Source organism: Pseudophryne corroboree, chromosome 1 (assembly GCF_028390025.1).
Source record: "Pseudophryne corroboree isolate aPseCor3 chromosome 1, aPseCor3.hap2, whole genome shotgun sequence".
NCBI lineage: Eukaryota > Metazoa > Chordata > Amphibia > Anura > Myobatrachidae > Pseudophryne > Pseudophryne corroboree.
Window position 1 is genome coordinate 45,263,218 of NC_086444.1, and position 16,913 is coordinate 45,280,130.

Here is a 16,913-nt window from a genome sequence, read left to right on the forward strand (position 1 = left end):
ACTGCCGTCTCAGGATACGGCCGCCTTAAAGGAGCCTGCAGATAGAAAGCAGGAGGCTATCCTGAAGTCTGTATATACACACTCAGGTACTATACTGAGACCTGCAATTGCTTCAGCTTGGATGTGTAGTGCTGCAGCAGCTTGGTCCGATACCCTGTCTGAAAATATTGATACCCTCGACAGGGATACGATTTTGCTAACCATAGAGCATATTAAAGACGTAGTCTTATATATGAGAGATGCACAGAGGGATATTTGCCGGCTGGCATCTAGAATTAATGCAATGTCCATTTCTGCCAGGAGAGTATTATGGACTCGGCAGTGGACAGGTGATGCGGATTCTAAAAGGCACATGGAGGTTTTGCCTTAAAAGGGTGAGGAATTGTTTGGGGATGGTCTCTCGGACCTCGTTTCCACAGCAACAGCGGGGAAGTCGACATTTTTACCTCAGGTTCCCTCACAGCCTAAGAAAGCACCGTATTATCAGGTACAGTCCTTTCGGCCCCAGAAAGGCAAGCGGGTTAAAGGCGCGTCCTTTCTGCCCAGAGGCAGGGGTAGAGGGAAAAAGCTGCACCATACAGCCAGTTCCCAAGAACAAAAATCCTCCCCTGCTTCCACTAAATCCACCGCATGACGCTGGGGCTCCACTGGTGGAGCCAGGTGCGGTGGGGGCCCGTCTCCGGAACTTCAGCGACCGGTGGGTTCGCTCACAGGTGGATCCCTGGGTTCTACAAGTGGTATCTCAGGGATACAAGCTGGAATTCGAGACGTCTCCCCCTCGCCGTTACCTCAAATCAGCCTTGCCAGCTACTCCCCAGGACATGGAGGTAGTGCTGGCGGCAATTCACAAGCTTTACCTCCAGCAGGTGATAATAAAAGTTCCCCTCCTTCAACAGGGACGGGGTTACTATTCCACAATGTTTGTGGTACCGAAACCAGACGGTTCGGTGAGACCCATTCTAAATTTAAAATCCTTGAACACTTATATAAAGAAGTTCAAGTTCAAAATGGAATCGCTCAGGGCGGTTATTGCAAGCCTGGAAGAGGGGGATTACATGGTATCACTGGACATCAAGGATGCTTACCTACATGTCCCCATTTACCCACCTCACCAGGTGTACCTCCGTTTTGTGGTACAGGACTGCCATTACCAATTCCAGACGTTGCCGTTTGGTCTGTCCACGGCACCGAGGGTATTTACCAAAGTAATGGCCGAAATGATGATACTCCTTCGAAAGAAGGGAGTTATAATTATCCCGTACTTGGACGATCTCCTTTATAAAGGCGAGGTCCAGGGAGCAGTTGTTGGTCGGAGTAGCACTATCTCAGGAAGTGCTACAACAGCACGGCTGGATTCTGAATATTCCAAAGTCGCAGCTGGTTCCTACGACGCGTCTGCTGTTCCTGGGTATGATTCTGGACACAGAACAGAAGAAGGTGTTTCTCCCGGAGGAGAAGGCCAAGGAGTTGTCATCTCTGGTCAGAGACCTCCTGAAAACAAAACAGGTGTCGGTGCATCACTGCACGCGAGTCCTAGGAAAGATGGTAGCTTCTTACGAGGCAATTCCATTCGGCAGGTTCCATGCAAGGATCTTTCAATGGGATCTGTTGGACAAGTGGTCCGGATCGCATCTTCAGATGCATCGGCTGATCACCCTGTCCCCGAGGGCCAGAGTGTCTCTGCTGTGGTGGCTGCAGAGTGCTCATCTTCTCGAGGGCCGCAGATTCGGCATACAGGACTGGGTCCTGGTGACCACGGATGCAAGCCTCCGAGGTTGGGGGGCAGTCACTCAGGGAAGAAACTTCCAAGGACAATGGTCGAGTCAGGAGGCTTCCCTACACATAAATATTCTGGAACTAAGGGCCATTTACAATGCCCTAAGTCAGGCAAGACCCCTGCTTCAAAACCAGCCGGTGCTGATTCAGTCAGACAACATCACGGCGGTCGCCCATGTAAACCGACAGGGCAGCACCAGAAGCAGGAAGTCGATGGCAGAAGCCACAAGGATTCTCCGATGGGCGGAAAATCACGTGATAGCACTGTCAGCAGTGTTCATTCCGGGAGTGGACAACTGGGAAGCAGACTTCCTCAGCAGGCACGACCTCCACCCGGGAGAGTGGGGACTTCATCCAGAAGTCTTCCAGCTGATTGTAAATCGTTGGGAAAGGCCACAGGTGGACATGATGGCGTCCCGCCTCAACAAAAAGCTAAAAAGATATTGCGCCAGGTAAAGGGACCCTCAGGCGATAGCTGTGGACGCTCTAGTGACACCGTGGGTGTACCAGTCGGTTTATGTGTTCCCTCCTCTTCCTCTCATACCAAAGGTGCTGAGAATAATAAGAAAGAGAGGAGTAAGAACTGTACTCGTCGTTCCGGATTGGCCAAGAAGGACTTGGTACCCGGAACTACAAGAAATGATCTCAAAGGACCCTTGGCCTCTGCCTCTCAGACAGGACCTGCTACAGCAGGGGCCCTGTCTGTTCCAAGACTTACCGCGGCTGCGTTTGACGGCATGGCGGTTGAACGCCGGATCCTGATGGAAAAGGGCATTCCGGTTGAAGTCATTCCTACGCTGATAAAAGCTAGGAAGGATGTGACGGCAAAACATTATCACCGCATATGGCGTAAATATGTTGCTTGGTGTGAGGCTATGAAGGCCCCCACAGAAGAATTTCAGCTGGGTCGATTTCTGCACTTCCTACAGTCAGGAGTGACTATGGGCCTAAAATTGGGATCCATTAAAGTCCAGATTTCGGCCCTGTCTATTTTCTTTCAAAAAGAACTGGCTTCACTGCCTGAAGTTCAGACGTTTGTCAAGGGAGTGCTGCATATTCAGCCCCCTTTTGTGCCCCCAGTGGCACCTTGGGATCTCAACGTTGTGTTGGATTTCCTAAAATCACATTGGTTTGAGCCACTTCAGACCGTGGAGTTGAAATATCTCACGTGGAAAGTGGTCATGCTTTTGGCCTTGGCTTCGGCTAGGCGGGTGTCAGAATTGGCGGCTTTCTCCTGTAAAAGCCCCTATCTGATCTTCCATATGGACAGGGCAGAATTGAGGACTCGTCCCCAATTTCTCCCTAAGGTGGTATCAGCGTTTCATTTGAACCAACCTATTGTGGTGCCTGCGGCTACTCGGGACTTGGAGGCTTCCAAGTTGCTGGACGTAGTCCGGGCCCTGAAAATCTATGTTTCCAGGACGGCTAGAGTCCGAAAGACTGACTCGCTGTTTATCCTGCATGCACCCAACAAGCTGGGTGCTCCTGCTTCTAAGCAGACTATTGCTCGCTGGATCTGTTCCACGATTCAACTTGCACATTCTGCGGCTGGACTGCTGCATCCTAAATCAGTAAACGCCCATTCCACAAGGAAGGTGGGCTCTTCTTGGGCGGCTGCCCGAGGGGTCTCTGCTTTACAACTTTGCCGAGCTGCTACCTGGTCGGGATCAAACACGTTTGCAAAATTCTACAAGTTTGATACCCTGGCTGAGGAGGACCTTGAGTTTGCTCATTCGGTGCTGCAGAGTCATCCGCACTCTCCCGCCTGTTTGGGAGCTTTGGTATAATCCCCATGGTCCTTACGGAGTACACAGCATCCACTAGGACGTCAGAGAAAATAAGATTTTACTCACCGGTAAATCTATTTCTCGTAGTCCGTAGTGGATGCTGGGAGCCCGTCCCAAGTGCGGATTATCTGCAATACTTGTATATAGTTATTGCTTAACTAAAGGGTTATTGTTATGAGCCATCTGTTCAGTGAGGCTCAGTTGTTATTCATACTGTTAACTGGGTATAGTTATCACGAGTTGTACGGTGTGATTGGTGTGGCTGGTATGAGTCTTACCCGGGATTCCAAATCCTTTCCTTGTAGTGTCAGCTCTTCCGGGCACAGTTTCCCTAACTGAGGTCTGGAGGAGGGGCATAGAGGGAGGAGCCAGTGCACACCAGATATAGTACCTAATCTTTCTTTAAAGAGTACCCAGTCTCCTGCGGAGCCCGTCTATTCCCCATGGTCCTTACGGAGTACCCAGCATCCACTATGGACTACGAGAAATAGATTTACCGGTGAGTAAAATCTTATTTTTTTTTTTGTCGAAAATACATCTTAGTCGCAACGCAATGTGGGTAGGACGCACGAGTAGTCTACACTGATTAATTTGATATGACATTTGTATATTGGTCTTCATTCCGAGTTGATCGCACGCTGACGATTTTCGCAGCGATCAGGTTACTACTGCGCATGCAACGCAATGCACACGCACGTCGTACGGTACAAACAGCATTGTTGCTGTGCAATGCTACTAGCGACTATTCCTTTCGCACAGCCGTTCGCAAGGAAATTGACAGAAAAGGGGGTTTATGGGTGTCAACTGACCGTTTTCTGGGAGTGGTAGGGAAAACGCAGGCGTGTCCAGGCGTTTGCAGGGCGGGTGTCTGACGTCAATTTCGGGACCGGACAGGCTGAAGTGATCGTAAGAGCTGAGTAAGTTCAGACCTACTCAAACTGCAAAAAACGTTTTCGTCCCGCTTGGCTGCACATGCGATCGCACACTTGCAAAGCGAAAGTACACTCCCCCGTGGGTGGCGACTTTGCAGCCGTGCAAATGCATAAAGTAGCTAGCGAGTGATCAACTCGGAATGAGGGCCATTGTTTTTGACGGAGTATGTATACGGAACAGAACGGAACTTGTATTAGAAAAAAATCTGTGGCTGCTACTGTACATTGTAGCACTTTGTGTACAGACACAGATATACAAGTGTCATATCACATTAATCAGCAGAGTCTCCTTGTGCATCTTAGTTGCGTCACGTTATGGCTAAAATGCATTCTTGGCAAGAAAGACTGACGCTAGAAGATTCTCATGCTACTCAGCGCGCGAAGAGTGTTTGGTGCGACTGCCGCAAAGATTGTGTGTGTGTGTGTGTGTGTGTGTGTGTGTGTGTGTGTGTGTATGTAGCTGGGCAGTGGGGGCGTACTCTGTATGTTTTACTGATGCACAATGTCAGCAGTCAGTCCTCACACCGCAGGTTTGTGTTTCCTACTATTACCCTACATATATCATGTCAGTAACACGGCTTCTAGTAGTTGCATGTGAGAAACCTCCCCCATATACTCCTGGGACAATGTAATATAACACTACAATATACTGTATTTCTCTTCCGTCCTAGAGGATGCTTGGGTCCACAGTAGTACCATGGGGTATAGACTGGTCCACTAGGAGCCATTGGCACTTTAAGAGTTTGAGAGCGTAGGCTGGCTCCTCCATCTATGCCCCTCCTACCAGACTCGGTTTAGAAAATGTGCCCGGAGGAGCCGGTCACAGCTAGGGGAGCTCTACAGAGTTTCCCTTCTAAAGTTTATTTTTAGAGTTTATTATTTTACAGGGAGGCTGCTGGCAACAGCCTCCCTGCTTCGAGGGACTAAGGGGGAGGGGGGGGGGAGTAATGTCCGCCCTGCGGGTTCTGAGCTACTATCTCCGCTGACAGGACACTAAGCTCCTGAGGGGATTGATTGTTCCCCGCCACAGGGGATCACTTACCCCGGCAGTATGCCGCCACCCCCTTACAGAGCCAGAAGATCAGAAGATGGCGAGATATGGCGGCACTAGGGTAGGAGCGCAGATCTGAGCGGCTGTGCTCCGGGAAGGCTCAGCGGCACAGTGTTGGCACTATGAGGGGCGTCCTGAGCCAGCGTCTTAATACCCTACACTGGTCACAGACGCTAACCGGAGACTGAATCCCCAGGCTAGCGTCAGAATCCGCAGTACACAGGCACTAACCGGAGACTGAAACCTCCGGCTAGCGACGGAATCCTCAGGGCAGTATAAAGAATTTGTGCGGGAAGACGTGCCATCTTCAAGAGGCGGAGCTTCTCAGAGCGGATCCAGCAGCGTTCAGCGCCATCTTCCTGCCTGCAGTTCCTGTACACAGGGAGCGGTCCCTCCGAGCAACTCCGATGGTATGCCTCGAGGCCGGAGAGCACTATGCGCTCTATCGAACATAATGTCTCCATTCGGATCCAAGTCAATAAGCTCTCCAAATATCGTTGTTAGTACATTCGTCAGATCATCCTGTTAGACACTTTCCGGGAGTCCCCTGACCCGGATATTATTCCGCCTCCCACGGTTATCCATTTCTTCAACACGGGATTTAAGGAAGGCAATATCACTCCTCTGATGGGAAATCACTTCTTGAAAATTAGTTAAAGAAGCAAAGCTAGATGTCTCATGTCGTTCCAAGACGTCGACGCGAGTCGCGATCCGCGATATGTCTTGTTGCAACGCAGTCCCCTCTCGTTTGATGGTAGACAGTAAGCGGATCTCTAATGCCGAGAAATCTTGCTTCGTGGGAAGTGATTTGACATGGGAAAGAATCTCGCTGATATCAGTTGTCAAGAAGGCGGACAATGGTGTTTGTGGGGTCTGAGAAGCAGACATGTCTTCCACCGGCGTACCGAGAATTGGGGAGTCAGGGACAGCTAGAGTGGATGCCGGACCTGTTATGGGTTGCATCAAGAACTGACGTAGATCTGGGGAACGGCGGGCCGCAGAGTTTGGAGTCGCGTCTGGTTTGGTCTTGGCATTATTTTTCTTCGTGCCTCTCACCATGAGATCGGTTTATTAAGAAAGGTGGTAAATGTGTCACATTTACATATCCCAGGTAGCATAAAAATGTGCGGATCGTCGCCATGCAGTAGCCCCCCACGTGGCTTTAAGGGAACATCAGGCCAGCAGCATCATCTTTCAAGCGACTACCGGAGGTCTTCACATAACTATGTGCGGAGCTGCGGTTTGCGTCTGCAGCGAACTTCAGAAAAAAGATGCAGGATATATCAGCCGGATGGCCGACTCCAGCCGGAGGCAGCCATATATTTGTTGTAACAAGAAAGCAGATATAGCAGCAGCCGTTTAGGGGCCGAACCCCGTTCTCCAATTGAATTGCGCTATTACAGGCTGTCTGGCCGACAGTAAGTGGTCCAGGAGTCGGGAAGGCGACTGGCGATACCAGGACCCGGCTTGAATATTGCGGCCCCTCAAATGTACTTAGTATAAGGGAGCCCGTAGAACACGTGGGGCAGCGGAGGCCAGCAGCTATGCGGGGGCTCCAGGGTGTGAGGGCAGCAATTAAAAAGGTGCCTTACCAGGGTGAATTTTCAAAAGGAGCGGAGCTGATGCACTGTTTCACTGCCGGGGAGCACAGCTCCGTGGTGTCCACTTGACTCGTCGCTGGAGATCTGCAGGCGGTGTGTCACAAAGCGCCGAACGCGGGCACGAGCCGGAGCGAGGCCTCCTTCTCAAATGGCCGCCGGGCGCCGCTCAGCTCCGTCTCACCTCCGACTGCTCCGGCTGGCCAAGGTCAGAGCGCGGCCGCAGGTCTCCAGAGGCCGCCGCATGCAGCACTCAGCAGTCGCTCCGTCACCGGGAGGTAGGGGGGGGATCCGCAGCGCCCCTCCAATGGTCCTGGAAGGCCCTCCGGTCCGGGAGGCGCCCGCAGGCCGCAATATGCGGGAGCTCCAAAAGGTGCTTCCCGATTCCGCGGCACTTCAGGGAGGTCGGCAGGGACCCGGGATCAACTGGAAGCAGAGGCAGTAAAAGGCTGTGTAGTTGGGTTTTTAAGCCTTCCAGCTGCAGGAACCCATGCGATGCACGTCTGCTGCCTTCAGCATCCAGGCCACGCATCCCCCCCCTCCCCCTCCAAGCAACTCAAGCTGAGTGGTACCAAGGGGTTGTAGAAGGGTAAAGGCTGTGTAAAATCTGTGTAGCTCCTATTCCACAGACTGCAGACGGTGAAGGGGGACATGCTGGGGGAGGGGGCGGCACCCCTTGCAGGGGGTGCAGCTCATGTTTGAGACCATTAGAGATATGTTAAATATTGCTGACATGTCGCCTGAGCAGGTTGAGGAGGCTTACTTCACTGACAATAAGAAAGCCTCGCTAACCTTCCCTGCGTCTAAAGCCAGGCTGGCCAAACTGGTCCTCGAGATCTACCAACAGTTCATGTTTTCCAGGCCTCCTGGAGATCTGTAGAATTGTCAGTTAGGAATGAATGCAGCACATCTTAATTAGTAATGACTACACCTGTGCACCAGCTAGGTGGTCTGGAAAATGTGTACTGTTGGTAGATCTCGAGGACTGGTTTGGCCAGCCCTGGTCTAAAGTATTAAACGCTATTTGAAAAATTCTGAGTGAAGGGATTACAGATTCCCCCCCCAAAAAAATTACACTCCCCTTCCCTGAGGAGAAGGAATTGGGGAAAAACACCCATAGTTGACGCATCTGTGTCCAGACTGTCAAAAGAAGGTGGGTTTTACATGTCCTGGGACCTGCCGCATTGAAAGAACCGGCTGATCGCAAGATTGACACTACGCTCAAATCCATATACACGGCTCCGGGGGCGATACTACGGCCTACCATTGCCCGTGCATGGATCTAGAACTATAGTAAAGTGGTCTGGCACGTTACTTGAGAAATTGGTTACAATGGATAAAAGTGACGTTGAATTGTTCTTGCGTAACATACAGGATTCTGCAGGATTTACGGTGGAATCCATGACAGACCTGGGTTCGATGGCTGCAGGAATATTCTCCATGTCTGTCTCAGCTCGTAGAGGACTCTGGCTGCACCAATGGTCTGCCGACACGGAATCCAGGAGAGGCGTGGAGAACCTACCCTACACAGGTCAGGCTCTATTTGGGGAAGCGCTAGATGCGTGGATTTCCACGGCAACTGCGGGTAAGTCACCTTTTCTTCCTTCCGCTGCGCCTGCTACGAAGATGCCTTTTTTTTCGGCTGCATCACAATCCTTTCGGACTGCCAAAGCAAGAAAGGCCAAGCCATCCAACACCTTCTTTAGAGGAGGTCGGCTAAAATCCAAGAAACCTGCTGCTGCGTGTTCCCAGGAACGGAAACCTACTTCAGGTGCGCCAAGGTCCTTAGCATGACGGTGGACCGCGCGGCCTGGCGGTGGGGGCGAGACTCAGGCACTTCAGCCACGCCTGGGTGTCGTCTAGACTGGATCCCTGGGTGCGAGATATTGTGTCCCAGGGGTACAGGTTGGAATTTCAAGATCTGTCTCCTCACCTATTCTTTAAATCAAGCTTGTCAGCTTTGCTGGCAGCCAGGGCTATCCAGCAGGAAGCCATCCAGAAGTTGGTGGTGGCACAGGTCATTGTACCAGTTCCAATCCATATGCAAAACAAGTGTTACTATTCGAACCTTTTCGTGGTACCGAAACCTGGATGGTTCGGTCAGACCCGTTTTGATCTTGAAACTTTCCTGTGAGAGTTCAAGTCCAAACTGGAGTCTCTAAGGGCGGTGATATCATGTCTAGAGGAGGAGCAATTCCTGGTATCCCTGGATATCAGGGATGTGTACCTCCAAATTCCGATTTGGCCGCCGCATCAAGCTTATCTCCGATTTGCACTGTTGTACTGTCATTTTCCATTCCAGGCTCTACCATTCGGTCTCTCCACAGCACCGAGGGTGTTCACCTAGGTGATGGCGGAAATGATAGTTCGCCTCCGCAGGGGAGAAGCAGTCCATTGTTCTCACGACCATCTACTCAGGGAACACCGTTGAAAACCTGAATCTTCCAAAATCACATTTGGAACCAACCAGGAGGTTGTCCTTTCTGGGAATGATCCTCGACACGGAAGTGCAGAGGGTGTTTCTTCCAGAGGAAAAAGCGTTGGTGATACAAACAATGGTCCGGGATGTCCTGAAGCCAGCCCGGGTGTCTGTTCATCAGTGAATTCGCCTTCTGGGGAAGATAGTGGCCTCTTACGAGGCTCTGCAGTACGGGAGGTTTCATGCTCGGTCCTTCCAACTGGATCTCCTGGACAAGTGGTCGGGATCCCATCTACACATGCACCAGAGAATACGTCAAAGGCCAGGATTTCACTCCTTTGGTGGCTGCAAATCACCTCACCTTCTGGAGGGCCGCAGGTTCGGGATTCAGGACTGGATCCTTCTAACCACAGATGCAAGTCTCCGGAGCTGGGGCGCAGTCATTCAGGGGGAAACCTTCCAAGGACGGTGGTCAAGCCTGGAATCCAGCCTTCCAATAAACATTCTGGAACTAAGAGCCGTCTACAATGGTCTTCTCCTCCATGCGGCCCATCTTCTGCGAGATCTAGCCATTCAAGTGCAGTCGGACAATGTGACGATGGTGGCCTACATAAACCAACAGGGCGGAACGAAGAGCAGAGCTGCAATGTCAGAGGTAACAAAAATCATCCTCTGGGCAGAAAAACACGCATTGGTGCTGTCAGCAATCTTCATTCCGGGAGTAGACAACTGGGAAGCGGACTTCCTCAGCAGACACGATCTCCATCAAGGAGAGTGGGGACTCTGGAGATGTTCGCGGAGGTAACAGATTTTTGGGGTGTACCTCAAATAGACATGATGGCCTCTCGTCTCAACAAGAAGCTTCGGCAGTATTGTTCCAGGTCAAGGGACCCGCTAGCCGTGGCGGTGGACGCTTAGTGACTCTGTGGGTGTTCCAGTCAGTGTACGTGTTTCCTCCACTTCCACTCATTCCAAGAGTTCTCAAACTCTTAAGGAGAACGAGTTCAGGCAATCCTCACTACACCGGACTGGCCAAGAATGGGCTTGGTACGTGGATCTTCTGGATCTACTGCTGGAAGTACCGATGCCTCTTCCTCTTCGGGAGGACCTGCTGCAGCAGGGGCCGTTCGCTTATCAAGACTTACCACGGCTACGTTTGACGGCATGGAGGTTGAACGCCAGATTCTAGCTCGAAAGGGCATTCCGAACAAGGTTATTCCTACCCTGATACGGGCTAGGAAAGGAGTAACGTCAAAACATTACCATCGGATTTGTGAAAAAAAGGTATCTTGGTGAGTCCAAGAAGTTTCCTATGGTGGAGTTTCAACTGGGACGTTTTCTCCTCTTCCTGCAAGCAGATGTGGCTATGGGTATGAGGTTAGGATCCATAAATGTCCAAATTTCGGGCCTATCTATTTTCTTCCAGAAACAGTTGGCTGCCCTCCCTGAGGTTCAGACTTTTTTGAAGGGAGTTCTGCACATCCAACCTCCCTTTGTACGGCCTACGGCGCCCTGGGATCTTAACGTTGTGTTGCAGTTTCTCCAGTCAGACTGGTTTGAACCTCTACAGGAGGTTGAGGTCAAGTTTCTCACTTGGAAGGCGGTCACTTTGTTGGCCTTAGCTTCTGCTAGACGTGTGTCGGAGTTTGGTGCTTTGTCATGTAAAAGCCCATACTTGATCTTCCATGAAGATAGAGCTGAGCTTCGGAAACGTCAGCAGTTTCTTCCGATGGTTGTCGGCATTTCATATCAACCAACCTATTGTGGTGCCAGTTGTGACTGAATCCTCAATTTCATCAAAGTCCTTAGATGTTGTAAGGGCTCTAAAAATCTATGTGAGGAGGACTGCTCGTCACATAAAATTGGACTCTGTCTGTCCTGTATGATCCCAAGAAAATTGAGTGTCCTGCTTCTAAGCAGACGATCTCTCGCTGGATCAGGTTCACTATCCAGCATGCGTATTCTACGGCAGGCTTGCCCTGTTCTACGTCTGTTAAGGCCCACTCTACTTGTGATGTGGGTTTTTCCTGGGCGGCTGCCCGGGATGTCTTGGCATTACAACTCTGCCGAGCAGTTACTTAGTCTGGTTCGGACACCTTTGTAAAGTTCTACAAGTTCGATACTTTGGCCTCTGAGGACCTTAAGTTTGGTCAATTGGTTCTGCAGTAGCCTCCGTGCTCTTCCCTCCCGTTCTGGGAGCTTTGGTACATCCCCATGGTACTAATGTGGACCCCAGCATCCTCTAGGACGTAAGAGAAAATAGGATTTTAATTACCTACCGGTAAATACTTTTCTCGTAGTCCGTAGAGTATGCTGGGCGCCCGCCCAGCGTTTCGTACTCCTGCATTGTTACTTGGTAAGTAATGTTTAAGCGGTTGCTGAGTTTCAAGCTAGTTAGCTTGGTTTGCCTTTGTATGTGTGAGCTGGTATGAATCTCGCCACTATCTGTGTAAAATCCTTCTCTCGAAGATGTCCGTCTCCTCGGTCACAGTTTCTAGACTGAGTCTGGTAGGAGGGGCAAAGAGGGAGGAGCCAGCCCACACTCAAACTTTGAAAGCGCCAATGGCTCCTAGTGGACCCGTCTATACCCCATGGTACTAATGTGGACCCCAGCATCCTCTACGGACTACGAGAAAAGGATTTACCGGTAGGTAATTCAAATTCTATTATTGCCATTTATGTAAGGCGTACTTACATATTTGCTTGGAGGCTGTTGATCCTGCATGATCAGTAATACGATGAATGGTGATGGTGCGGTGCTCTCTAAGATTTTCTTTCTTTCTTTTTTGTACGTTTACTTGTTTCCTATTTATTTTAGATGTGTTTTTTTTTTTCCTTTTAATAGTCTTAAATCATTGGGTGAGTTTAGCTATGTGTACATCACTCCATTTAGAATAGATAAAACTAATGTGCTATTTATAAATGACCTTGCTTAGCAACATGCTACATATCTATATTGTGATTTTTTTTATTTTATTTACTTTTGTCTTTGCTGCAGATGACATTATCAGGCTGAATAAGCAATTAGAAAATGATGTATTGTTCAATGGGAATGCATCTAAGAGCAATTGGATGACTCCGTACCAGAAAGGTATATATACTTAGATTTCAGCCTGTATTACCCTATTGTGCAAGTCTTTCCGCACAAGGATAGTCTTGATATTCGTCATTGTATGCATGTTTGGTGCTATGCTAATACCTACTGCAGAAATATTTCTAGGCTCATCAGGAGTGGGTGCGGTTACATGTATATTAATAGCAAACAGACTATGTTTATGAGTGACTTATTTCTGCAATGCCGTTGTCTGAGCAGGGCACCTCATACACCAAACGAAAGGCCTTTGTCCATAGATTTGCAGAATTTCTATTTGCGTTGCAATTGGCTGCTTCCCTTTGGAGTTATGTGGCAAAATGTCCACCTGCCATTTACAGTACATCACCATTGTGCTCCTTAAAAAAGGGGTAGTTGGTGAACTCTCCCTGTGCAGCTGCTGGGTGACCTGGAGCATGTGACCTTCCGGGTGGTCTGGAAACTGTGACAGTTATTTGCTGCCACCCACTAATCAGGGATTAAAAAAAGAAAAGGTAAAATGTTTCGGCCAGCAAACCTTTACCCAGTTGAAACTAGGCACATCAGCTGGTCTGTACTTATTAATTTTAAGAAAAGCAAACAAAAAAGGTGTTGTTCTGTACCTTCTACTTGTTCTTATAATGCGAACAACTTTTTTTGTTTTTTTCAATTGATTTTTTTTTTGTATTTTTTTTTTTTTTGACAGCAAGACTTAAGGGAAGGGATACAGAAAAAAAAAAAAAGATGAGGGAGGGAAACGGAGAAGCACCCGTCAAGATGTTCAGTACAAAAAAAGTAAAATATAACGAGAGGGCAAGCACAGCATTGTAACAGACATTTTACATTACTCAGTACATAGTAATAGCACATAGCAGCAGCATCTGTCTATTAAAAAGAACAATCAAAAAGTAAATTAAAGGTGTAGGGCACCATAGAAGAGATTAGGCAACAGACGCTGCCAACATTACTGAAAAGGAAAATCTCAATGGCATCCGAACATCCACCATATAATAGCGAAAAAATAATAAGGAAATTAGAACCTAATTCCGTAATCTGGTAGTCCAATATTCATTCCAGGGGAGCCATCGAATCAAGGGGTTGGAGGTAGAGGAGGAATAAAAGCTACCTGCTGTTTCGTTTTGACAGTGAGAATTAACATTTTGTTCGACTTGAGCAATAGTGGGGATGTATGGAGATCGCCAATTTTGTGCAATCAGGGATTTAGTAGTCATTAAGATGTGTCCCATTATATATTTATCGTTATGCGAGAGGTCACCACGATACAGATGGAAGAACGCCAACACCGGGTTTGGGGTGATTGGCGGTTTTTAAAACTGGAAATAAGAACAAAAACTAGACTATAATGTATATAGGGCAGGGCACTCCCAAAAGATATGGAAGAGTGAACATTGCAACAGTTGCGCCAACTAAGGTTCCAGTGAGATGGGTAGAATTTATGGAGCAGCGCTGGTGTGAGGTATAAGCGGTGTAAAATTGTTCTGAATGGGAAATACATTTGATAAATACTGGAGGCTCTATTAACAGGGAATACCCCCAGGAGAGTCCACCTTTACTATCTACCCGTTTTCAATCTATCATAAACATATGTAGGGAAAGATGAGATCAAATGTGGGGTTGGAGTGATACTAAACAACCAATGTCTAAGCTGAGAATATTTGAAAAAGTCCCCACGGGGAAGGGAGTATTGGATTTGAATCTGGGTGTAAGGGAGAAAGGCTGCTGAAGAGGTGGCTTCTGCTAGCACAGAAATACCCTGGGAGATCCAGGATGCAAAGGAAAGATTTGGGATAAGAGAGGCCACTCCTTCAAGAGAGAGGTGCGTACAGGGAAGTGGGATGTCTGGGTTTGAGTTAGCAAACGCTAGCCACGCCTTGCGTGTATGCAAAACCGATGTAACTCAAATTAGGGGGTGTAGGTCTACTGATGGGGGGAGCCACAGGCTCGGTCACTGGGAAGGGAGAAACCAAATCCCGCTCTTGGGTCACACACACTTTGGGATTGTCAGGGGCAAACCAAGTCCCCACCTGTGACAGAATGCTTGCAAGTTGATAGCTATCTAAGTATGGGTATGCAACAACCCCGCTATGCTTAGAAAGGGAAAGCGTTTTCCTAGCCAATCTGGGCTTTTTCCTTTTCCAAATATACTTTATAAAGGCAGTATAGAATTTATTTAGAGGAGATTTGGGAACCAATAGAGGTATAGTCCAAAAAAGGTATTGTATTTTGGGCAGTAACATCATTTTCAGAGCTGCGATTCGACCCAGACACGACACATTTAACATCATCCAGTCTGATGTCATCAAGGATAATTTGTGAAGAAGAGGATTATAATTAGCTGGTATTAGATTTTCTATTTTAGGGGTAATCTGGATACAGAGATATTTGAGGCTTCCATCCTGCCAGCTGTAAGAGTAACCAGAACGTATAACTCTGAGAAGGTCGGGGTTGAAGTTAATAGGGAGCTCTTCAGTTTTGGACCCATTCAGTCTATAATAAGAGACTGCGGAATAAGCAGCAAGGATACTATGTAGATTGGGTAACGAAGTTTCTGGGTCTACAACAGTCAACAGAACATCGTCTGCGAATAAGCAGATTTTAAACATCTTGCCTGAAATAGACGGGCCCCTTAACGTGACAGCTGTTCGAATTGTTTCGGCCAATGGCTCAATAGCTAACGCGAAGACCAATGGGGATAGGGGGCAGCCTTGACGAGTGCCATTTGTAATCAAGAAGGGAGAGGACAGCAGACCATTCACAAATACCCTAGCCGATGGGGCAGAGTACAAAGCCACTATCGATGTCAGGATATGCCCAGCAAATCCAAATTTGTAAAGCACCGCATTAAGGTAGCCCCAGTGAAGTCTATCGAAGGCCTTCTCTGTGTCCAGTGACAGTAACAGCAAGGGCTCTGAGGTCGCAGAGAAGGCTTCAACGATATTAATAATTCTTCTGGTATTGTCTGGAGATTGTCTACCCTGAATGAAGCCCACCTGGTCCTGGTGGATAAGCGAAGGGAGAAGTGGATTAAGTCTGTTTGCAAACAGCTTAGCATAAATTTTAACGTCCGTATTGAGTAATGCGATAGTTGGTCATAATAGTGGGATTTTCCTGGTTTTAGGAATGCGACTATTCTAGCTTCTAGCATTTTCTTTTGGAAGGCTACCACAGGTCAAGGCTTCATTAAACACCCAAGCCAAAATAGGGGAAAGAATTTCTATGAGAGAGGAGTAAAATATGTTGGTATAACCATCAGGACCCGGGGCCTTGCCAGACAGGAGGGAGTAAATAACAGTTTCAATTTCCTCCTGAGACCAAGAGCTTTCTAGGGAGTGAAGAGAATCTGAGTCAATAGAGGGCAGGTTCACTGCAGCCAGGAATTTTCCCAATCTCTGCTGCTGACGGCTGTGGGGTGGATGGGTCATCAGATCGGTTATACAGTTTGGAGTAAAATGCAGCAAAAGCGTTTGCGATGTCTGATGGGTCAGAGACTTTAGTTCCTTGCACATCAGTAATTAATGGGGCCCTTCGCATGCTTCCCCCTTAATTTCCTAGCCAAAAGTCTTCCCGCCCTATCACCCTGTACATAAAATTTCTGTTTCAGAATAGAAAGAGACTTATGTACCTGCTTTAAAGATAAAACCTTCCATTCCTCACGAACCTTCAACAGTTTGCGGTACAGTTTGAGGTTAGAAGGGGACTGTTTAAGTCTAATTTTCAGATCCGCCATGTGGACTTCAACGTCGGCCAGATAGGTGGCTGCTTTTTTACGGATCCTCTTACTACCGCTTTAAGGGAGCACCAAAAGGTAAATTGGGAAGTGTCTTCGGGCTTGTTTGTCTCTAGATAAAGCTTAAGGAATTGCGAAATGGTCTGCTTAGCCTCCTGATCAAATAGTAAATGATCGCCTAGGCATCAAGGACTGGGGGGAACCCTGACCGAGTTGAAGTCCCAGTACAGACATAGTGCTGCGTGATCTTACCATGCAACCAGCTGAATGGAAGCCTTTGAAGTCTGCTGCAATACCCATTTATCCGAGATAGCCAGATCAATACGGGAGTAAGTACCATGGACCGGAGAATAAAAAGTATAATCTCTGGTCGACTGTTTTTTTGCTAGCCAGACATCAAATAAATCATATTCACCGAGGATTCGTTTCAACGCTGAGGAAAGGTTATGAGTAGGTCGTTTACTAAGCCTAATGCCACGTAAAGATTTATCAAGGGACGTGTCGAACTATATTAAAATCCCCTGGAATCATA

General features: G+C 48.4%; 1 protein-coding gene across 2 annotated transcripts in view; it reads left to right on the forward strand.

Annotated features, from left to right (window-relative positions):
- FYTTD1 (forty-two-three domain containing 1) overlaps nt 1–16,913 on the forward strand; it is a 112,933-nt gene that overhangs the window by 79,762 nt on the left and 16,258 nt on the right. For both annotated transcript variants that reach the window (XM_063959105.1, XM_063959113.1), the window contains exon 4: nt 12,562–12,654. In XM_063959105.1, coding sequence (XP_063815175.1) covers nt 12,562–12,654 — 93 coding nt within the window. The remainder of the gene's footprint in view (nt 1–12,561; nt 12,655–16,913) is intronic.